Source organism: Macrobrachium nipponense, chromosome 23, assembly GCF_015104395.2.
Source record: "Macrobrachium nipponense isolate FS-2020 chromosome 23, ASM1510439v2, whole genome shotgun sequence".
NCBI lineage: Eukaryota > Metazoa > Arthropoda > Malacostraca > Decapoda > Palaemonidae > Macrobrachium > Macrobrachium nipponense.
This window is the reverse complement of record NC_061090.1, coordinates 19,096,800-19,120,406: the sequence shown is the minus strand read 5'-3', so window position 1 is coordinate 19,120,406 and position 23,607 is coordinate 19,096,800. Positions and strand designations below refer to the sequence as shown.

Here is a 23,607-nt window from a genome sequence, read left to right as displayed (position 1 = left end):
CGAATTCGCTACTCATATGTTACTTTCATATTCTAATTGATCCTAGTTTTTGTCTATATAGCTACGCCTACTTAATTGCGCTTTGCAATGTAAGTCCCTCTGTGTTAGGTAATTCATTACGTAACCAGCTAACTAACAACCAGTTTACAGACATACGCTGTGCAGTCCTGGAACCAACCAATATCTTCACCTTTTTTTTCATTGATCCATTTTGATTAACAAGTTTTCTAGAGGATTCCGTATTTCCTGTGAGAATTGACCTCTTTTTAAGATGTGGTCTACAATATAAGCAGTCATTCTGATAATATAGAAACAGCAAAAATTATTACCCGGAAGAAGCAGGATCACGTAAACAACAACCACGAACACACCCGAGAGAAGATTTCCTGGCCCATATGTGACCTCAGGCGAAGTTTCCCTGGAGCAATGGCTCTCGCAACCCTGGCGATTGGGTTTATTGTGAAAAAATCGCAGGTTTTTATTTATCTGCAGTCCAATATTGCTCGCGTTCGGGTGTCAGTCGCTCTCTCCATGGGTATTTATCGAGAGAAATTCTGATTTATTTGGTATAGATGGGTCATCGTGGACACTTATCCGTCAAAAACTGACGGTACTTGCTGTGCAGTCCCATTGGTTACCTCGTATTCTGACTTTAAATTTTTTTGGAATTTGCGAAGAGAGGTCTTTAATGTCCTGGACCTCCTTCCAAAATGGTGGTAGGCCATCGCTACCTGCTTTAGTTTTGCCTTTAGCCATTTGATTTACAGGACGTGACTCCCGAATACCTATTAGCTATACCCTAAGCAAGGATAAGGTAGCCTGCCCTGCCTTGAGTAGGGTTATTCTAATTTTAACTTGCTTAGTTATTAATTTATAGAGGTATGCTAGATGTGGGTTGTGTCGTGTGACCCGAGTGTCTTTATTTTTAGGGAAGCCCCAAATACCTGCTAGTTGTTAACATACCATAACTTAGGCTATCCCAAAATAGGTAAGCATTGTTACTGTATTAGGGTACCAAACTCAGAACTTTGCCTCTGACCTCTTAACCACCTATGATGGTAGTTGACCTCTGGGTCCCCCCCCCTCCCAGATGACAGTCCTTCCGCATAGGATTGGCACTGGTTATGAGAAATTATACATTTGAATGAGTCTTTTGGGCATATAAGGCCTGCAAAGAGCTGATACAGTGGCAGTCGATTAGGTTAGGTTAGGTTCTGTAAGCTATCATGATAGGTATAGGGTAAATGACTGAGCGGCGACATAGCAGCCACCTCTCCCAGAATGTGGCCACTTCCTGAAAAAGCACTTGAATTATGCCATTATAACATAATTTGGAGAAAACACTTCGAGAAGAGTGTAGAGGTCACATTGTGCTGCATGGATGGGCTACAACCCTTGACTGATGCTCATGGCAGTGGTGAATTTAAGTGCTTTTTCGGGAAAGTGACCACATTCTGGGAGAGGTGGCCACTATGTCACCGCTTGGCTCGTTTACCCTAGTAGCTTGATGACAGAAAATGTATGCACTGGGGTACATGAGGGCTTTTTGCCCAGTAGCCGTGGTCACAGAAATGTAAGATGGATTATGTAGGAAATTGTGCACCAGTTTGCATTAGGTTAGATTAAGATTGGTTGGCTCTTCAGCTTTTCAAGTTGGAGCACCTTGAGGAAAGGAGGATCACGGTAAAAAATTGTGAAGCCTGCTGATCTTTTTGAAAGTTTTAGGAAATAGGTACCTGCTGAATAGTTATGCGCATGTCTTTTTGTTTCTACATGAGGTCATGTTTGGAAGTCCACCTCAGGTTGAGACATCTCTCAGTGATAGGTTAGGCTAAGGGGAGATTAGGTTGGGATGCACTCTTCGAAATATATCTTTGATGAGCTTTTAAGTTGTCCATGATCTGCAGAAATACTGGTCCATAACTCTTTGCACTTTTACCAAGTTTTACATGCAAATGGCTTTTGAGCATGTAATGTGTAACTTGTAGGCAGGTGAACTGCTTGTTTTCATGTCCAGTAGTTTCCTTATTGGATAGTCAGTTCACACGGCATTGCTTTAATTGTGCAGCCTATTTGTGACTTTTGCTTTTTGCTGCCAAGTTATAAAATCTTTTATTTCAAGCTATGAACTCGATTAGTGCATTAAGATTGTTCGGTTACAAGCATATATACATGTTAAGTCTAAGGACACGATTCGCAGAATTCCCATACAATATGACCAGGGTATCTTATTTATTAATTGTTCCGATACGTAATACAAACCCTCGGTCCTTTAACAATAGGAAGTAGCTAGCGGCAGCTGGAACGGTCGTAAGCTTCGAACAAGGGAGAACGTAGTTAACTGCTTGTCCGATCGTCGCGCGCCGCGCGACTGGGAGGTAAACAAATCTCTTTTGCTTTCGGCCGCGGGTGTGAAGGACGTGTTCGTCATCGCTCTCTGCCCGCTTCATCGTCGTATGCTTTGTTTATATTGTGTTTTCTACTAATGGTTTGTTTGACTTGAAAATGAAACTGTAAGTACACTGTTTTCATTTTCATTACTTAATTATGAACCAACATGGAGTTATCGCCGTAGATGCGGCGATTTCCTCTCTTTCATGAATTGAACCCTTGAATTATGTCTCGGTGCCGAGGGCGGGCGCGCTCGCGCCGAGTCATAGTATTTGGGCGCAAAGTGTGATAATTGAAAAATGTAAGTACTCTTTTCATTATATTTTTGCCCTGTGCGTTCGTTACCGAGATTGCGCTCGGCACGAGCCTTTTAATTTTGTATAATAGAATGCAATGAAAGTGGATTCGCAATTGCAATATTCTTTTCATTTTCATTTATTTATTGCATGAAATTTAATTTGGATCAATTTTCGTTCTTACCCGGGAATTGATCCTTACGTTTTTTTTTATGTGAAATGAAATCGCAAGTGCAGTATTCTGTTTCATTTTCATATATATTTTATGATAGCATCATATTATTGGATCAAGTTTCCGTTCTTACCCGGGAATTGATCTTTTCTCCTTTAAGTTCTATGAAGTGAATCGCAAGGGCAGTATTCTGTTTCATTTTCATATTACTTTTCACTGCTGTGCGGGGGTAGGGGAAGCGAAGGTCTGCCAGGAAGTCGTCGGAAAGCTCTCCCGCGACTCCCTTGGTATCCGATTCTTCGTCTTCCTTCCTGCCCCCCGCTCAGCTTCTTCATTGTATTTTGTATTTGGGGTCTTCCTTGCGTTCGGGGTGGGGCATGTCTTCCCCCCGTGCGTGAGGGAACCCCTCTTACTAATCTATCTATGTTACCGCAGGTGCTACATCCGTGGGAGACGACCTTGGATGTAGATGTAGATCCTCACGAGGTTTGTACTCGTTGTCGGGGGCGAGAGTGCTCCCGCAACGAGCCCTGTGTAACGTGAATGCATTGGTCCGAGGCGCAGTGGGTGCTGTACGAGGGCACAAGAAGTCATCGGAAAGTCCAGTGACTCCTTGGTAACGGACACTTCGTCCTCTTTCCTGCCCCCCGGCCAGCCCCCACGTTTCGCGCCTTCCCCTGCGGGGGGGGTAGCGGAGTCCTTCTCCTCTCTCGATCCGTCGAGTGTGGAGGAGGGCGCCCGCTACCCGGACGTCCAGTTGTACTCGGGGTCTTCCGTCCGCTCTGGGTGGTGTTCTTCTCCCCCCAGGCGCGAGGAAGCCCCTCTAACTAACCGCTGCTTGCTTCCGCAGGGTGTGCCATCAGCGAAAGGACGACCTGGACAGGTGTGGGAGTCGCTGGGACTGCAGGGAGTGCCCGAGCATACAGGGGTTGATTAGCGGTTGGCGGGGTCGGCAGTGGTCACTCATGGTACGGTAACCACTACAACAACCACAATCTCGACACCAGCATATGAGATGCCACCGCACCTGGTGTACACACCGCATGTCATGTCGGTAACACCCACGGCTGCAATCCAGAAACCAATTCCTGCCGTGCCAGAGAGGACGGTGCCACCGCCACCTGGGTTCTTTGTATTGCCGACCCCGGACTTCCGCTGCCCAAATAGTATCCCCCTGGACCTGCCGCCAGTGCCGAGGATGACGGTAGCTGCCGACAGGACGCCTGGCTCTCCTATGGTACCTGCCGTGCCTGCCGTACCTGTTGCTGTCCCAGCCGCTCATTCCCTTTCAGATCAGGTGCCTGCTGCTCATTCACTTTCAGATGTTCCTGCTGTTCCTGGACCTGTTCCTGTTGTTCCTGCTGTTGGTGGTGCTGTCACAGTCTCAGGTCTTTCCGGACAGGTGCAGTCGGGCCCTGTTGCTTCGGCAACTGCCCCGGCTCCCTCCTGGATGGAAGACCTGACGTCTGTCCTGCGGAGCCTGGCGAAGAAGAAGAGGAAGAGGAAGAAGGTGTCGTCGTCGTCTTCTTCGTCGTCTGCTGCCTCTCCTTCCCCTTCGACTTCTAAGGCCAAACAGCCGAAGAAGAAGAAGGTTGCCTCCTCCCCCCCTAAGAAGACTCCTTCGGGATCTTCTAAGGGCCCGGCTCGCTCAGGCGAGCTGAGGAGCTCTTCTGCTGTCCTCCTGTTCCTTCGGGAACGGGGCCCGTCGCTTCTTCTGCAAAGAAGAAGTCGACGGGGACCAAGGCTGGTGCGTCCTCACCTGGTGCTAGCGGTTCTGCCGCTAAACCAGGTTCTGTCTCGGCCGTTCTCGTTCGCGAGAAGCACCGAGTGGACGCTCTTCCAAAGAAGACCGTCCAGCCAAAGTTTTGACGCCCCGAGCTCGCTCGCCGTCAAGACAGCGGCGCGGAGCAGAAGACTGGCGAGAGTCGTGCACACGACTCTCGCCAGGCCAGTGGACGCTCTCGCAGCGATCAACTGGCTGCTCGGGCTGACGTGACGGTCGCTGACCAGCCACGGGTTGAGGCGAGGAAGGAGTCCCCGCGGCCGCCGGTACCAGCCACGGCTGGTACCAGCGACTCGACGCGCCGAGAGGACGCTGGCCGGTCTCGACGCGACAGAGAGCCTAGCAGGTCACCCGTCCGCCGCTCCCGATGGGACCGGGTCGGAGACGGTGACCACGGCAGCTCGCCTGACGCTAGTAGATCGGTCTCGACGTTCTCAGCCGAGCCAATCGCCCCAGGCGAGCGGTAAGGCTAGATGCCTGCTCGACCGTCACCGCGTTGACGATCAGCAGCAGACCCTCCACGCCACTGGTCCTGCCAGCGAGCGAGGGGGGAGCGTCAGGTCTGCCTCTCCCGTACCTTCAACCTCCTCGGCTATCCGGGAGGAGCGAGGTACCGAGGAGCGATCATGAGAGGTGCGCCGCTCGTGAACCCAGCTATGACGCCGTATGGACCAGGCACGGTTCCAGGACCGACCAGGACATACGCGCAAGTAGCTTGGAGGCGACCGTCAGGGTCTGCCGCTGTTCCTCCTTCTGAAGGAGGAGTATCTCGGGATCTGTTCTTGTTGGAGGGACTGGACGGTCCTACTCCGCAAGACACGGTTACTCCCGAGATACAGAGGAATTTGCAGAATTCATTAAGCTGATTCGTCAGTATAATGACCTTGCGGAAGGATTGCCGCTCCCACCAGCAGAGCCCACGTCTCTGCTCGAGTCGTTTTGGGGCCCGAGAGGGAACCCAAACCGACGGTGGGTCTGCCGCGATCGGAACTTGCCGATTCTGTCTCGAACCAGAGTCTCTCGTCTCCGGACAAGAAGGCTCTCTCAGTTTCTTCTGGCCGGTCGATCAAGCTACTTCCACCTCCTCTCTACTGCGACAGCGGCGTTTCTTACGTGTCTTTCGGACACCGTATTTTGATAACTCCTTTGGTCCTCCTGAGAGGTTTCGACCTCGACGAGGACTGGAATGAGTCGGAGGACGGTATCGGCTCTCTCCTGTCAGGTGTCGATCAGCCCCACCCAGACGACGTTCACAGTGGCGGTAGACCCTTACCTACAGTGAGAGTTCATAACCCTCCGCGGGAAAACGTTTTCTCCTGACGATACGTTTTCCCAGACTCTGAGAGGCCATCGCCGCAAGGCGATGGCTGTTCCTACTCTTCTCCAACTGCTAGTTCCACTGGGAAGGCGAGCGAGTATCCAATTCCTCCCCCATTCCCTCTCTCCTTACGGTTACGAGGGAAAGGGGAGGGATCCTACAGATTTCTCTGTAGGATCCCACGTTCGGGACTGCGCTACCGGGGGGACCTTCGGGTCCTACCTGACGTAAGCCCCGGTCGTTGAGGAGGAATCCTGCCCCATTCTCGATTTCTAACGGGAATCGCAGAGGACCACCAGCCGATACGTTTGGCGAATTCGGTGGTGGTTTCGCAGACTGCTTAGAATTCTACGGAATTTCTAACGCATTCAGTGTTCGAGTTTTACGATCTCCAAAAAACAATTACGCGAGACCACGGTCCAAAGTGAGCGAGACGAGGAATCCCCGTATACACGATAATCGGGAACCTCGCCTATGCTCGAATTCCTGGAATTTCAGCATTGGAAGAAGACTGCTGCTGAAGAAACTATCTCACAGTCGGCGACCAACCTGGACTAGAGAAGATCGGACGGGAATATCCAGTTTTGGCTTTGAACTATCGTCTTAGTATTCTGTTCACCATTGAAGCGTTTCCTTCGAGGAAGACTTCTCCTTCACTCTCTTTGATAGAGATCGAAGTGGTCGATCTCCAATCCTTATTTTGTTTTCTTGAAGGAAAGAATTTAGGATGGAGATCGTTGTTCAGAATCCTACAAATATACTACGTATATTAACCTCGCGACATGATTCTACTAAGCAGTTGAATTGTCCGAGGGGTAGGCGCATATCCTAGTGAAACTACGGATTGCGACTTATAAGAGAAGTATTCTAATTTGAACTGCAACTCGGGGTTGCCTGCAACCTCCCAGGAGTTTTCAGTTTCAATTTTATATACTTATGGTTTTGTCACGACAACACCATTTCAACTGTTATATTTACCGAAATTCGTTTCGCCTAAATATAATTGCTCGAGCATATCTTTTATGCTCGGTAGTTCTAGCCGAACGCATTCCTTCGTGGAATAATGGATTACCTGGCAACTCAGGATGACGGGAGTCAGCGAGAGCTCAGGCTCACTACTGCGTATTGAACTGCCTGATAGCAGCTCAGTATCAGCTGGGCCTCCGATATGCACGGTCATGTATTCTCTCTGCCCTGCTTTGATTGACTACCGAACCGTATCTCTGCCCAACAATCATGGACTTAGGTCTCTGATTAACGGGGATTCTCGCAATAATGAAGGACCCATCTACTGCTGTGACGCTAGAGTTCCATCGCCCTTCGACATTGCGAGAATTTTCAACAGAGATATCTCTTGGACTCTTTCATCTTTCTGTTTACCGCACGGTAAACAGAAGTCTGTACAAGTCTGCCCGCTGCATCGCACTGCGATAATGCGAATGATTTTTGCAGACATCTGAGTTTGTCTTCAAAATATCTCGTATTTCGTAGGTATACAATTGTTCATTGTTCAACCCGAATTACGAGATGTGTCAGAAGACATGCCAACTCTCCGACCTGACAGCTCTACTTCCAAATGTTCAGCCCATGAGAAGCAGTTCTTCAGGGGGCGGCTTTCCCCTGTGTTTTTTCAGTACTGAAGAACGCCCCGCTTTCATTGCAACTACGACTTCTCACCGGACAGCAATGAAATAGCGGTTAGCGTTTTCAGTCATTTGTAAGCACAGGTTATGAATCTTGAGAATCCTTCTCTCGATTCGTCTGTGAAGACGTAGGTTGCATTCAATATCTACCTTCGTCTTCAACGGTACATAGTGTTGTTTTCTCTTAGCTGAGATTCAACAACCATGAGATGTTTTACCTTCAGGGACCTCGGTCTCTAGAAGGCAATTGACTTTCGCCTGTTGGGCACATGCCTTAAGAGAAATCATCACCTCGCTGTCCGGCATTGGTGACAAACAAATACTTTATTTTGTTTGGTCTCTCGGCATAAGCCCTTTAAAGGCGAAGGTCACGTGACTTACTCGGATGCTTTGACAACTTGCCTCCTACCGAACCGCAGTCAGTCGGCAGCTGTCAGAGCGGCCGAGTCAGTTACGAACTACGCTGTTGACTTAGTTCGGTTGTTACAGAGCAATCATTACTTCGTTTAATAGCTTGTCACAGTACCCATACCATTGACACCCACCATGGAGTGTCGGTGTCCTATCCACTACCGAGAACTTCGCTGCATGGGGGATAGGAGGATGCGAGAGACTTCGTTGCTAACGGACAGACCAGTATGGTTACTGGACATCACCGAAGTAGAGGGGGGGGATCGGTCATGCGACTATTTCCTTCTTCTCCGCTGAGGAACTGCTTGACTTCTCCTGCGAAGTCAGCATCCAGGGGATGGGGATCCGTGACGCTCGATTTCGTACCGAACTTCGTAGCGAAGACTCAGAACCCTTCGGTCCCTGACGATTGGTTCGAGTCGTTCACAATCCCCTCCCTAATGGACTTCACCGCCTTCGATGCGAAGGAGATGCTGCCTTGTCCGCAAGAACTTCTTGGCGCAGGTACTGAAGGCAGGGGTCTGGTCCAACCAGACCACATGCCCTTCCTTCTACCTTCGGGATATTGCCACAGGTCCTTGGATCTTTTTCCTTGGGACCCGTGGTGGCTGCTCAACACGTTGTGTAGCGAACCCAGACCCTCGCAGGCTGAACAGCATCGAGTCCTGGTGTGACCGTAAGAATGGATGGTGAATGAGAGTGTGACTGGCTCCTCTTCCCATCTTTTTCTTCCCCTCTACCTGTGTTAGAGGGACACGGTCGTCACCCTGCTGGATAAGGACAAGATGCAGGTGAGCTACTTAACAGAGCCCCATCCTATCCCTTTCACTAGGGATAGGAGCGTATATCCACCACTTCCTCCAACAAGGGGGAGGAAGTGGATGCCAGCTTGAGACAACCCATACTTTATGTTGCCTCTTGCAAACAGGAACAAGTTCTTGCTTGCTGGTACGAAGAGATACGCTTGCCTCTCTCTTAGTACTCGGCCCAGAGGTCTGACCATTGATCCTGCGGTGCACACCCCGATCAATCGGACAGAGGCTTGGATCCCTCCCTCGCTCTTACGACCAGGGAGGCATTCCAGGGATGGACGAACACCAGTCTGTTCATCAAAGACTCAGATTCCTCCCACCAAGAAGTGAGTCTTCCTATTGTTAAAGGACCGAGGGTTTGTATTACGTATCGGAACAAATGACAATTTGTCGAAAATTGCATTTTTCCTAACTATACAAACCTGAGGTCCTTTACATATAGTCCCTCCTCATGCCACCCCTCACTCTGCGTATTTTGCATGGGCCAAAAGCAAAAGTGATTTGTTTACCTCCCAGTGCGCGACGATCGGACAAGCAGTTAACTACCGTTCTCCCCTTGTTCGAAGCTTACGACCGTTCCAGCTGCCGCTAGCTACTTCCTATTGTTAAAGGACCTCAGGTTTGTATAGTTAGGAAAAATGCAATTTTCGACAAATTGTCATTTTTAGTAATAGCCTCTGGTTAATATCTACCACTTGTAACACTAAACAATATGATGATGCTCTCATAATTTAGGTTTTGTACCTTCAATTATGCTGCCATGTAGAGGGTTTTGCATATAACAGAGTGTCTTAGTTTAAAAGATTGTAGCAGTCCCCTGTTGGACGAGTGGTTTTCGTGCTAGACTACCAATCCGGTGGTCCAAAGTTCGATTCTCGGCTCGCCAACGGGGAAATCGGAGGAATTTATTTCTGGTGATAGAAATTAATTTCTTGATATAATGTGGTTTCGGATCCCACAATAAACTGAACGTCCCCGTTGCTAGGTAACCAATTGGTTTCCTATCCACGTTAAAATATCTAATCCTTCGGGCCAGCCCTAGGAGAGCTGTTAATCAGCTCAGTGGTCTGGTAAAACTAAGATATACTTTAACTTTTAAAAGATGTAGTAGCTAGACTTAGCTTTCACAATATTGTGGACTTTTATCTGTTGTAAATCTGTAGTCGTTTAGCCCTTGTTTGGGAGATCCTGTTACTTTCAATATTCTGAGAGGAAAACTATCTTGCCAGTTTGTCTGTCAGTCCACACTTTTTCTGTCTGCCCTCAGATCTTAAAAACTATTGAGGGTAGAGGGCTGCAAATTGTTATGTGGACCATCATCAAGCATACCAAATTGGAGCCCTCTAGCTCATTACTTTTTATATTTTATTTAGCCATAATTGTGCATCTGGCAATGATATAGGCCAGGCCACCATGGGCAGTGGTTAAAGTGTCATGGGCCGCGCAGCTCATACAGCATTATACCGAGACCACCGGTAGAGACATCTATTTTCAGGTAGCTTTGATTGTACAAACTGTAGCATCTGTATGAAAACAAAAAACTCAATTGCGGACATGCTAACTTTGGCACATTTTTTACTTTTGATTAAAATACATGTACAGTGATAGTTTTTTTTTTTTTTTTTTTAAATAGGTATAGATAAGGTTCTATACTAACAATATGAACCAGTCATTTAAAGTGAGCCTTGGAATAAGATTTCATTAGAACACTGTATAAGATCAAGATAGCATTTGTCATATAAAGATATTTTGTGCATAGTGATGATAGAGTAAATATCACACTTGTACATTCCATTACATGTGAAGGCCTAAATGGAAAACCTTGTTTAAGACTACTATTGACAATCAGGGTAATTCTTAGCTTTGGTATTTTAGGGAAGTATTTAAATTTGACAGTTTACCAGCTGTTACAGTGTTATTTAAAGTCAAGAGTATTGTATGTATATTAATATTAGTAATTTAGTGTTATTTTTTTATGGGAGTTAGCTAAAAAGTTTTTTTAACGTGCCATTTGAAAAAAAATAGGGTGGTAATACAATTTTCTGAATCACATGCTGTTGCATAATAGTTTCATTGCATGCACTCCTTTTTTAAAATGCTAATGTTGTTTTTCATTGTGTATTTTTATATTGCAGAGCACCAACCTTATTTCAAGAGTCTCAAGAGGTGATACCAATTGCCATTTATGCATCAGAAAGTATTTTGGAAGTTCCAACAATGAATCTAGAGAAACATGACATCCAATCCTTCAGTTGTCAGACCATTCCTGCATCTTGTACAGGTGCTCTTCAAAGTAAACCTGTTCATGGTCATGAGACCTTAGTTGCTGATGTTTTATCAACCAGCTCTTCCAATAATGGCTGTAATGATCCTCAGCCACCAATTATTCTTTCTTCTGATTTATGTGAGCTTACTTCAAAATATGAAAGTGAAGCCTTGATCAAGTTGATTCCATGCTTGCTGAACCTTGCAGGTATTTAGAAGGTGTTTCTGTGTTTGGTGTGGATGATGGGGAAGAAAGTAACCACCATGGTCTTGTTGCTGAAGGAGTAGAATTAGATAAACCTATGAAAATATTGAAGGAGAGCAGTGGAAAGACACTCCAAGAAATTATTAGTGGAAAGTGACATGGAGACAGTCCTTAAAAGGGGTGGTTTTACAAGGCAATGAAGAAGAATGCAAAGATGCCAGGATGAATTTATTAGACTCCTCACCTTTTCTTATGAATGAGGAAGGAGTGGTGTTCCAGTGTTTCCCAGTTTCTGAGAAGGAGGTCTTTATTGTAAGTCTAGAGGAGGATGCTTTACTTATGAATGAACCCCTAACTGAAGATCCTCTGTCTATTACATCTGATCCACCCATCTGAGATAAAGTTAGGTGATGCTGGGAAACAAGGTGGGGAAGTGGATACATTTGATGGGGGAACACAATATTCTGTCCTTGGTACATCTGAGGCCGACTCATATGTACAGAATGTTCCATCTTCTTCATTTATACCAAGTTCTTTTCATGACCTCATGGGAAGTATGAACCACAAGATTCAAGACCTTGTCAAGTGGAGTCCTTGATACCTCAGCTGACTTAGTTTGTCAGTCAAAACCATTATCAGCAAGCTTTGGCAACTGTGGTTTTGTGTCTGAAAAGAGAAAGCCGCTCCACTTCCAAGAAATGGTGAACACCAAAAGAAAAAGAATTGAAAGTTACACATGCAACAATTTTTGCTAATCCTCCTTCCACCCATCCTCTCCTCGTAGAATGAGGAAAGGTCTGTCTGACACTGGAGAAACTGCTATAGAATTATACAGATGTTCCATTTGTAAGGAAGCTTTGCAACCAGTGGTACACTTCGACATCATTTGATAACCAGACATCAACGAGTAATCTGGACTCTTTCATGGTAAGTGAAAAGTTAAGCTGATAAAAAGTTTGTTTCTTGCTCAAGTTTTCTTGACTAATTTTATATGCTGTATACATATATACCTGTATAAGTAAAAATCACAGAGTGGGTTTCTTATTCTAAAAATACATTAATGTTTGGAGTTACATAATTCACTGGTATTCATAATTCATAACATTTGAAATGTTGTTTCCTACTGGCATGGTGGGAAGATTTAATTTTTTATTCTGCTTAGTCTTTGTGCATCATGTGTCAGAAATTAAGTCGGTTTTAATTTTGATTTTCCTCCTACAGTGTTTTCTCTGTAAGCAAGATTGTTGGAGCGCCAGTCAACAAGACTGGCATCTTCGGATTCAGCATGGTATCAGAAATAAAGCACTGGCATGTTTAGTTTGTGGCACTCAGTTTAATACTCTTACCGACACCAGAGCTCATGTGCGCAAGCATCCCATCCAACCTAACATGTCCCAGTTGTCCTAAGAAATTTGCTTCACAACACAGCTGACTGGCTCATGTGAAACAACACTTGGAAGAACTTCAACCTTTCAGTTGTGAGCAATGTGGATTCGCTTTTCCCATTCTAAGGTATTTGGAGGCGCATGGCTGGCGTCACAGATCACAGGATTGCCCTGAAGAATCATGTGACTATGTTGCAGAGGATGAGAGTTGGTTATTGCATCACCTTCAGGATTATCACAAGCAGAGTTCACAGTCTGCCCATTCTTTAACATCATCTCCGCAATGCTGATGAGTACAGGATGGATATACTCTTAATGAAATATTTTCAAATACAAAAAAAGCAGATTAGATGCCTCTCTCATGGCTCTCAACCTCATAGAGCAAGCCAGGGGGGCAAGGATTCCACTTCAGCTTAACTCCACCGTTCATGTTAGATGTGAAGGAACCTGATGAGATAGGTATGAGTTTGTTGGAAGATCCTACCCACTTCAGTAAGGAGGATCAAGAGAAGTGTCTTCACAGATGCTTGGTGATATGGTAGAGGCAGTTGTGGTAATAGAAGAAGAAGAAAAGAAAAATGTCAAGAGAAAAGAAGAGGTTCTTCGTAAAGTCTTTGATGGAGGAACATCATCTTACCGTTGTGGGCTATGTAACACTTACCATTCAACTGCTGAGGAACTTGCAGTTCATAAAGCAGAACATAATCAGGTATGCTTTGTATGATCATTAACTGAATGTTTAATGTATGACACTTACCTGGCAGGTATATAATTATAGCTATATCTCTGTTCCACCTGGCAGAAATTTTCAAACTCGCGGCAAACGCTAGTAACCTATTAGTAGTTCAGGCAACCACCACCCCGTTACCGTGGCGCTAGCGCTAGGAACCGTTCCCAATTGGGGCCAGATTTTCTCTGCCAGCCGAACCGGCAACATTGTGGTGGTTCCCTGCTAGAAATTTTCATTCTCGTTGCTGACTGATCTTGGATTTTGGTATTGTACTCGGAAACGTTAGCTTGGCATTCGCTTTGGATTGTTCTTTAAGATGTCTGACTCTGGAAGTATGTTTAGAGTGTGTGTAAAAGAGGGTGTAAGGTAAGATTGCCGAAGCTTCGCTCCGGTCGACCCTCATACCGTTTGTAAGAAGTGTAGGAGAATGTGTGTACTTGGGAGATAGATGCATTGAATGTGAGAATTTATCAGAGAAGGAATGGAAGGTCTTTATGAAAATACGTTGAGAGGCTTGAGAAAGATCGTGTAAGGAGATCTGTTTGCTCGTAGTGAGAAGTCAAATTCTTCGAGTAAAGGAGTGATTGTATTTCCTCTCCAGCTCCTTCTAATGTAGAAGTGGTAGTTCCTTCTCCCCAGGTATCTCCGCCGCCCGCTGCTGTATCGGATGGAGGCGAACGATACAAATATTGTTAAAGTTTTCGCTGCCCTTGCGTCCATGGGCGACCAGATACAGCGACTTACAGATAGAGTTAGTGCTTTCGATGCTCCTAGACCTAGACCTCTGTCAAGCTCCCAGACCCAAGGGAGAAGGCATGTCGACAGTCGAAGGGAGGCGAGAGAGGTTTTGTCACGGTCAGGCGTCCCTTCGAACAGTCCTGTTGCAAGTTCCCAGGCTGTTGCAGTTCGCCGCAGAAAAGGCGTAACTGGGAAGTGTGCGTCCTCGGAAGGTTCGACTTCCGAGCGAGAACGTCGGTATGCAGTGGTGTCTCGCCCACTCAAGAGGACGTTCAGGACATCAACTGCTTTCGAGAGACAGGTGCAAGATAGTGAGGCTTGGAGTAGTCCTGAGGTGTTGTTATCCTCGGAAGACGGGGAAGCAGTACCGATAAGAGGAAAAGGATTTTTTCGTACTAGAGAGGACGCAGGACGCACTGGCGATATACGTCCGTCTTCAGCATGGTATTTCCATGGGAAGAATCGCCTCCATCTTCTTTTGTATCCTCCCCTCGTATTTCTCCGTCGGGTAGAGTACAAGATCGCTCTCCATTAGGTCGCAGTCCAGCTCGTAATCCTCATCCTTCGTCGTCTACCATTCAGGAGGATGGTACGAAGCATTTCTTACGGGAAATGCAGTCCAAGTTGGCAGTGCTGGTGAAGTCTTGGGATGCTCCTGATCAAGCATCTTCGAGGCGTAAGGACGATTTCCTTCCAATTAAGTCTTCTAAAGGGAAGACGAAGGACGCGTTCGCCGAGGACGCAGGGCGCACTGGCGCTAGGAGGAAATAGTTTCGGAAGAATCAGGACGCAAACGTCAGGACGCGGGACCAATGGTGGACGCAGGACGCAGGCGGCAGGAAGCAGGCGTGTCTACGATGGACGCAGGACGCAGGACGCAGGCGGCAGGACATCGAGAGGCGGCAGGACGCGCCTCGGTAGCCGCAGGACGCAGGCGGCAGGACGCCGACGCCTCGGGAGCTGCAGGACGCAGGCGGCAGGAACGCTATTCCTTCAACGAAGCGTCAATATGAAGAGGATTTACAAGACATTTCTTCAGCAGAAGAAGAATTGGAAGTAATTGAAGAAAAGAATACGGAACCTTCTTCAGATTATAAGGTTCTGACTTCACGTCTTTATGGCTGTTTTTGAGGGGGAATTTAAACCGACAGCTCCGTTATCCCCCTTATCACAGTTTGTTTTTCCAAGACTCGGGACTCCAAAGAAGTCCTCTTTCCTTAAAATGACGATGTCGATTTCGGCGAAGCAAGGCCCTTCAACGGGTTGAATGACTGGATGAAGGAGAAGAAAGAAGCGGGAAAAATACTCTTTGTTTTTCCTCCAGCTAAGTTGGCTTCTAAATCAGGAGTATGGTAGGCTACTGGCAGAAAGTCTGGGCCTGGGAGTACCTGCCTCCTCCCAGGGGGACTTCTCCAGTATAGTAGACAGCTCACGAGACAGGCGTTACAGTCTGCCAAGGTCTGGTGGACGTCTTCAGAATTTGACCATCTATTTAAAGGGATTTTTTAGGACTTTCGAAGTCTTCAATTTCTTGGATTGGTCTTTGGGAGCTCTGGCGAACTCCTAGAAGAAGGGGATTCGCAGGACTTAGGAACAGCTAAGAGCATTATGTCCTGCATGGATAGGGCTCTGAGAGACGGAACGAATGAACTGGCTTCGTTATTCACAGCAGGGGTACTTAAGAGATCGCTGTTGTGTTCGTTCACTTCAAAAGGAGTTTCTAACTCTCAGAAATCGGAGTTACTGTTCTCTCCTCTATCGAAACAGCTGTTTCCTTCAGAGGTGATTAGGGATATAGCTCTCTCCCTTTCGCAGAAAGCCACTCAAGAATCTTCTTTCTCTTTTCAGTTAAAAGTTTTTTTACCAACCAAGTTGGTGAAGAAGACTCCAAAGGATACTAGGCCTTCGCAACAGCCCTTTCGAGGAAGAACTTTCGCTCGACCCGCCTTTAGGGGTAAGAGTACCTTCGAAAAGAGGAGCCAAGACCCCCTCTAAGGAATGAGAACTCAGTCCTCCAGACGACAGTGGGGACCCAGACTTCAAGGTTTTTGGGAAGTTTGGCAGAATATGAAGGCAGATCCCTGGGCTGTCAACGTAGCTCGGGAAGGGTACAAGATTCCTTTCTTGAAAACCGACCTCCCCCTCGCGAAACAACTCTCCGAGAGCCCTCGGGGCAAATTACAACGATTTAGAGAAGAAAAGCTGCTCTGTGGGAGCAAGTAGCTTCCATGCTAGAGAAAGGAGCCATAGAACCTGTTCTGGATCACGAATCTCCGGGATTTTACAACCGTCTGTTCCTGGTTGCAAAGTCCTCGGGAGGTTGGAGGCCAGTGCTGGACGTAAGTCAACTGAATCTTTTCGTAGAAAAGACCAAGTTCACTATGGAGACAAACGACTCAGTACTGGCAGCGGTACGTCCAGGGGATTGGATGGCGACTCTGGACTTACAAGACGCATACTTCCATATTCCGATTCATCCAGGAAGCAGGAAGTATCTAAGGTTTGTGATTCAGGACAGGTCTTTCAGTCAAGGGCACCCTATGCTTCGGCTTTGCACAGCCCCTCAACGTGTTCACGAGGATGATGTCCAAGTGTGGCGAGATGGTTACATTTAAAAAGGGATCAGAGTGTCTTTTTATCTGGACGACTGGTTGATAAGATCCCAATCAAGAAGTCAATGTCTGGAGGACTTGAGTCAAACATTGGACTTGGCAAAAGACTAGGTCTGATAGTGAATATGGGAAAATCTCAATTGGAGCCCAACAACAGATAGTTTATTTGGGGATTCAGATATCGGCAGTGACTTTTCGGGCTTTTCCGTCCCCAGAGAGGCAAGCCCAAGGCATTCGGAAGGTGCAGAACTTTCTAAAGAAAAACCGATGCTCTGCAAGAGAGTGGATGAGTCTACTGGGCACACACTCTTCGCTAGAGAGGTTCATTTCTTTAGGAAGACTGCACATGAGACCTCTTCAGTTTTTCCTGAAGGATTCATGGCCAAGAAAATTGCAACCGGATTCCTTCAGTTTCTAATTCCGGCCGAAGTAAGGGAGGAATTTAAAGTGGTGGCTAACTCCAGGCAGGTTTAGCAAGAGGGATGTCGCTTCAGCAGAAGAACCCAGACCTTCGTTCTTGGTTTTCCGACCGAACGCATCGGACGCGGGTATGGGTTGGGGAGCGACATTAGGCCCTTCAAGAGGTGTCAGGACTTTGGAGCAAGGTCGAAACAAAGTGGCACATAAACAGGAAGGAACTGATGGCAATTTTCTTGGCTTTGAAGCACTTCAGAGAGTTGATTCGGAACAAGACAGTGCAGAGTCAACTCGGACAACACCACGGCTCTGGCATACATCCGGAAACAAGGGGGAACTCATTCTTTTCCCCTTTACGATCTGGCAAAAAGAAATTCTGCTTTGGGCGGAAGAGGAAAAGGTCATGATACTCACCAGGTTTATACAAGGAGAGAAGAACGTGGGTGCGGACTGTTTGAGCAGAAGAGAGCAACTTCTTTCGACGGAGGGTGACGTTGCACATGGAGGTTTGCCAGAGCCTGTGGAAGTTGTGGGGCCGTCCGGTAGTGGATCTGTTTTTCGACAGCCAGAACAAAAAGGTTACCAACATATTGCTCTCCGGTTCCAGACCAGGAAGCAGTGGCGGTCGATGCATTCCTGATGGATTGGTCAAACCTAGATTTGTACGCTTTCCCCTCCGTTCAAGGTGCTGGGGAAAGTGATGAAGAGTTCAGAGAGCAAAGGAACGAGGATGACCTTAATAGCCCCGTTTTGGCCGGCCCAAAGTTGGTTCACAGAGGTACTGGAATGGACGTAGATACGCCAAGGACTCTTCCTCTAAGAGTAGATTTACTCAGACAACCCCACTTCGACAGGTTTTCACAAGAATACCCTCGCTCTGGGTCTGACTGACTGCGTTCAGACTATCGAACGTCTGGTCAGAGCGAGGGGATATTCTAGAGAGGTTGGCCAGTGCAGTGGCTAGAGCAGAAGAACCTCCACCAAATCACAGTGTATCAGTCGAAGTGGGACAATTTCCGGAAGTGGTGTAAGAACAGGAAAGTGTCTTCATCCAGTACCTCTGTGACTCAAATCGCAGATTTCCTTCTGTACTTGAGGGAAGGATTTACGCTTGTCAGTTTCGACAATCAAAGGTTATAAGAGTATGCTAACCTCAGTTTAGTTTACACAGGATTCTAGACATCTCGAATAACTTAGACCTTTAGAGATCTGATTAGGTCGTTTGGTACGAAGAAACAATCAGAATGCAGGCCACCTGCTTGGAACCTTGATGTGGTCTTGAAGTATTTAACCTCTGGCAAATTCGAGCCGTTAGAGGAATCTTCTTCTGGAGATCTGGCTAAGAAGACTATCTTTTTAGTAGCATTGGCAACTGCTAAAAGAGTTAGTGAGCTTCAGGCCATATCGAAGAAGGTGGGATGGAGACATGGCAATGCAGTGTGTTCATTCCAAGAAGGTTTCTTGGCCAAGAATGAGAATCCAGCTAATCCTTGGCCAAGATCCTTTGAAGTTGGGTCTAGCTGAATTGGTGGGTCAAGAGCAAGAAAGAGTTCTCTGCCCAGTGAGAGCGTTGCGAGGTTATATAGAAAGAACAAGAGTATCAGAGGGAAGTCTGATGCTCTGTGGTGTTCAGTTAAAGACCCCACTAGACCCATGACGAAGAACGCTCTAGCTTTCTTCATGAGAGAGTTAATTAAAGAGGCTCATATGTTGTGTGAAGAGCAGAGCTTTGGGGATTTTGAAAGTGAAGGCTCATGAAGTCAGGCAGTGGCGACTTCATTAGCTTTTAAAAGATTTAGCCCTCAAGGAAATTATTGAATCTACATATTGGAGAACTAATTCAATATTCGCGTCTCATTAATCTTAGGGACGTTCAGACAACCTTTGATAAGGTTGTCAGACGCTAGGTCCATACGTGTCTCGGGTACAGTATTGGGCAAAGGAGTTACTACCCCATAACCTTCTTTTAAGCTAGTTGATTTTTTAGGTGATGGTGTTTTGTGTTTATTGGTCGTCTGAGAAAAGTGTGGCGGTACTTTTCTCAGTCTTGTTAATATTATCCGGTGATGGTGTGTGTGTAGTTCAGGTAAATGATCTGTTACTAGCTTGAATGCCGTGGAATAAGAGGGCTGTAAGGTTCTGTCAACACATTGTTCACGTCCAGTTTGTCAGTTCCAGGTCTTAGCTTCTTCAACATACAGGACACTTCCTTGTTGAGAGCTACTAAGGTTTAAGCAGGCTTAGAGGCAGGACCTATGAAGTCAGCTACCTTAGCAGGTAATGGAACCTGGAGTTTTAATAATATTTTAAATATTATTTTATACTCTAAGAATGTTGCTGTCCTTGACCCACCTCCAAATGTGTCAATCAGCTATATATATACCTGCCAGGTAAGTGTCATACATTAAAATGAAGTTTTTATGTTAAAACAAAGTTTAATGTATACTTACCTGGCAGGTATATATAATTTCAAATTCCCACCCGCCTCCCTCAGGGGACAGGGTTCAGAAAATGAAAATCTGGCCCAATTGGGGAACGGTTCCTAGCGCTAGCGCCACGGTAACGGGTGGTGGTTGCCTGAACTACTAATAGGTTACTAGCGTTTGCCGCGAGTTTTGAAAATTTCTGCCAGGTGGAACAGAGAATATAGCTATATTATACCTGCCAGGTAAGTATACATTAAACTTTTGTTTCTTTTTAACATAAAAACCTTCATTTTGTAAACTTTTATTCTTAAAATTAACCTCATGCTGATAACTATTTTGTTGAGGTCTGGAGATAGGTTAGATTTTATTAACCATGGGTTGGTAGGGGGGGTTTCCTTAGATAGGTTGACAGTACCCATTCCTCATTATTACTAAATGTACTGTAATATGAGTGACAAAATTGTTTTGAAACACTTTTCAAGACTAATATTAGCAAGTTTCTTGTTCAAACTGCTAGTTTCAAATAGAACACACCAAGCTGCTGGAGATATAAAACTTTATGCTTCAAATTTTCATACCATTATGCATTAATGTCTTTGTTGTGATTTCAATTCTGCACTGGTGAAACCATAAATAAGTTTACAACTTATACACTCATATATTTTGGTATATAAAGCACATGTTTTTGCAGTATGTATGTGTAAATACTTGTATACTTGTGAATGCCGACTTACATGGAAGCTGATCAAGTTAACATTGGTTTTGTGTGTCTTGTCTTTTATAGGCACAGTCACTGATAATTTAGATAAACACTGATTCATAATTTTGTAATTTCAACACTCCTTAGAAGGAATTTCAGCAAAATTGACTTTATTAGATGTGTTTTTAAATCGAGCTTTAACAATGTTCATGTACTTAATAGATAAAAGGAAAGACCAGATTATTTTAATTTTGATTAACTTACTTTTTATGGGGCAGTAAGGTTTTTTCTGTTATTTTTGGGTGATTATGTACTGGCTTGTTAGGTTGGGTAGTTGATGGTGATATTGTGTGATTAAATACCAGTCTGTTGACTTAGTTGGCTTTTCCCACTTTCAGAATAATGTTGCAAAATCAATAAGACACATTTATATATGATTATATGAAGCTACAGTAACTAATTTTTCCTCATTACCTATCCAAAATGTTAGAAAGCATTGCTCTGTACTAATTATTATGTATAGCTAATTATGCATGTTTTTTAATTTTTCAATATGCAGGTAAAGTGAATGTAAAATTTCGTCATTATTCAGAACTGCTAGTCAGTTTTCATTTTGATTTTTTTAGTCATTTGCTCAATGTATCCTCACATGATTTCTCATATTCTCTCGATGCTACAGGTTCTTGAATGTGTCAAATGTCAGAAGTCATTTCTAAGTGTCAAGCAGCTGAAAAGACACATGACTGTTCATGTTCCATGCAAAGATGATGAAAAACAATCAAACAAAGGTGAGTGCTCTCTGGAACATGGTACAGTATTGTGCTTGGTTTCTAGTTTGGCTAGGCCTTATGGCTTCTGAGGAAATAAATTGGTTGTGTTTAGTTCCTTTATGTACCATTTATCTACTAATCCACTCTTATAGTGCCAAGTATTATGTAGGTTCTTGTCATGGTGAAGTTACCTCACATTTTTTCAAGCTGGGCCATTCAATTTTGAGTTCATCACTAGGCCTGTTTGAATATAAATGTTTGGGCTAGTTTAGCTACAGAAAATTCTGTTTCATGTTTCCCTGGATTTATTCTTAAATGCTTTTTTGTTGTGCATATCATTAGGAGTTGATGGGAATATTGTAGAATTTTTTTAGCTATACAGTTTGAGGTATGTAAGAGTAGAATATTTTAAGATTTTTAAAATGTGAAATTAGGTTAGTTTTTGCTAGACAAGCACCATGAAACCAGATCGCCAATAACCGAGGCTGCCCGTAACTGGGGACTGCCTGTAATTTGTCTTCTTCTTCCTAACTACTGAAATAGAACTCTCAGGTTTAATGTTTTCTGTGCAGTATGACCTTAACAAAAAGGAAGACGTTCTAAAATTATCACAGACTTTACTTAATTTTTATTAATTTTGGTGGCTTATTATTACAACTGTAACTAGAATTTTAGAATATACTTGTAGTAGGATTACACTATGCATATACATAGGTTTGTTGATATTTGTATCAACATTCAGATTTTATATAATTAACTGACCAAATAATTACATAGCTATATTTCCATTTAATGGCAGCTCAAGATTCGAAAAACACGGTACCGTTCTTTTGTTTTGGTGTAGGTAATGACCCCGCCCACTTCTGGGGATGGATAGGTACAACGTAGCTAAAGAGCTCAATTCGTTTCTGCTGGCCAACGATGATACATGGTTGTTCAGCAGCTCCCAGATTTTGTAGTTCACCAAATGGTTGTGATATGAGCTCCATTTGGTGAAGTATTCAGTGTTTTTGGTAGTGCTCTTTTTATCAACTTTGTTAGCTTCCTGATTTGATTACTGACTGTGACTTATAAATTTCATTAATATGTCAGATTCTGGTATGTCTAGCATTAGATATTGTAGTAAGGGCTATAAGACTAGGCTTACATTTGCCAAATGTGACTGTCATACTATTTGCTGTGCTTGGTGTGAACAAGTATGTTCACTGGAAATTAGTTGCATTGAATGTAAGGACTGAGATTCATGGAAATGGAAAGTGTTTAATGCACATTTAGAGAAACTACAACATGACAGACTGAGAAAGGCGGTTGCTAGAGCTGAAGCTGGGGCTCCTTCTAGGCAATCTATTTCTTCTAAGGATAATGCTGATTTACCTGTCTTGTCAACACCTATTACCACTTTCTTCCCTATCTCAAGTCCTCTGACTTTTCCTGCTACTATGCTCCCTGGCACTCATATTTCTGAACCCAATGCCATTGCCAGCCTCAAGGCTTGAGTTGACAAGAAATTCAACATTTTGGTAAGTACCGTTTCCCAAATCAGGCATTCAGCAAGAGTCCGGATGGACAAGTTTAGTAGTGTTGGTGCAAGTTCAGTGTCTGTAGAGGGGGTGGCTATCAGGTTCACCGATACTCCTAGACCAAGGTACATGTGGGAGAATGCAAACTGGCAGTCCAAGGGAGGTAGGTGGGGCTTCCCCCTGGTAGTTGCTTCCTCAGACGAGCCTGTCGTACATTCCCAGGATTTGAAGGACCGCCACTGGAAAGCGTCCTGTTGCATGTGCATACGTCATCTTCAAGTGATTCTGACTCCCGTATGACGAAAGGGCGTAGTTGAAAACGTACGGTGCTTAATTTGATAATGACATGCCTCCAGGTGAGTCATAGAGAAGGATATCAGTCCTCGCCTGCCATGCAGTTTTTGGAGATCTCCCGCAGTGTCTGAGCATCCACTGTATAAGAATCAGTCATCCCAGTGCCTATTGGTGTCCAAGCACCCAATGGTTGGGTTGTATAGTTTTTTATGTGTGGTGTAGGTGAAAGTTTATATTTTGTTCATGAAACTTACCTGTCAGATATATATATAGCTGTATTTTCTGAAGTCCGACAGAATTTTAAAAACTTCCGACACATGCAGTGGTCGGCCAGGTGTTAGTACCCATTCCCAGCCGCTGGGAGGCGGGTATCAGGAACCATTCCCATTTTCTATTCATAATTTTTTCTGTCGCTGGTGCTGAAAACACCTGTTTTCAGTACCTCCGTCTTAGGATTTTGGAAACTTCATTGCCGCTAAGTATCCTAATTGTCTTTTGATTTATTTACTTGGATTTGTGGGATTTGTGGCTAGGCATACGCTATCTTAAATTGATTTGAATTTGATTCATTTTTGCATAAAATATCTGAATCTAGTTAGGCTAGTTTCAGACGGGGTTGTCTGCAAAGATAGGGTGTGGCTACCGAAAGCTTCGGTAGATCCGCACTTGGTATGTACGAGGGGTATGGGTCTTGCTTCTTTGTTGAGATTTGTCATGTA

At 44.9% G+C, this 23,607-nt stretch overlaps 1 protein-coding gene across 1 annotated transcript in view; it reads left to right on the top strand.

The window, feature by feature from the left end:
• Positions 1–13,188: 13,188 nt before the first annotated feature.
• LOC135199160 (uncharacterized) overlaps positions 13,189–23,607 on the top strand; it is a 44,003-nt gene continuing 33,584 nt past the window's right edge. The window contains exons 1-2 of the mRNA XM_064227061.1: positions 13,189–13,390; positions 20,984–21,092. Of these exons, the coding sequence (XP_064083131.1) occupies positions 13,205–13,390; positions 20,984–21,092 (295 nt within the window). The 5' untranslated portion in view covers positions 13,189–13,204. The remainder of the gene's footprint in view (positions 13,391–20,983; positions 21,093–23,607) is intronic.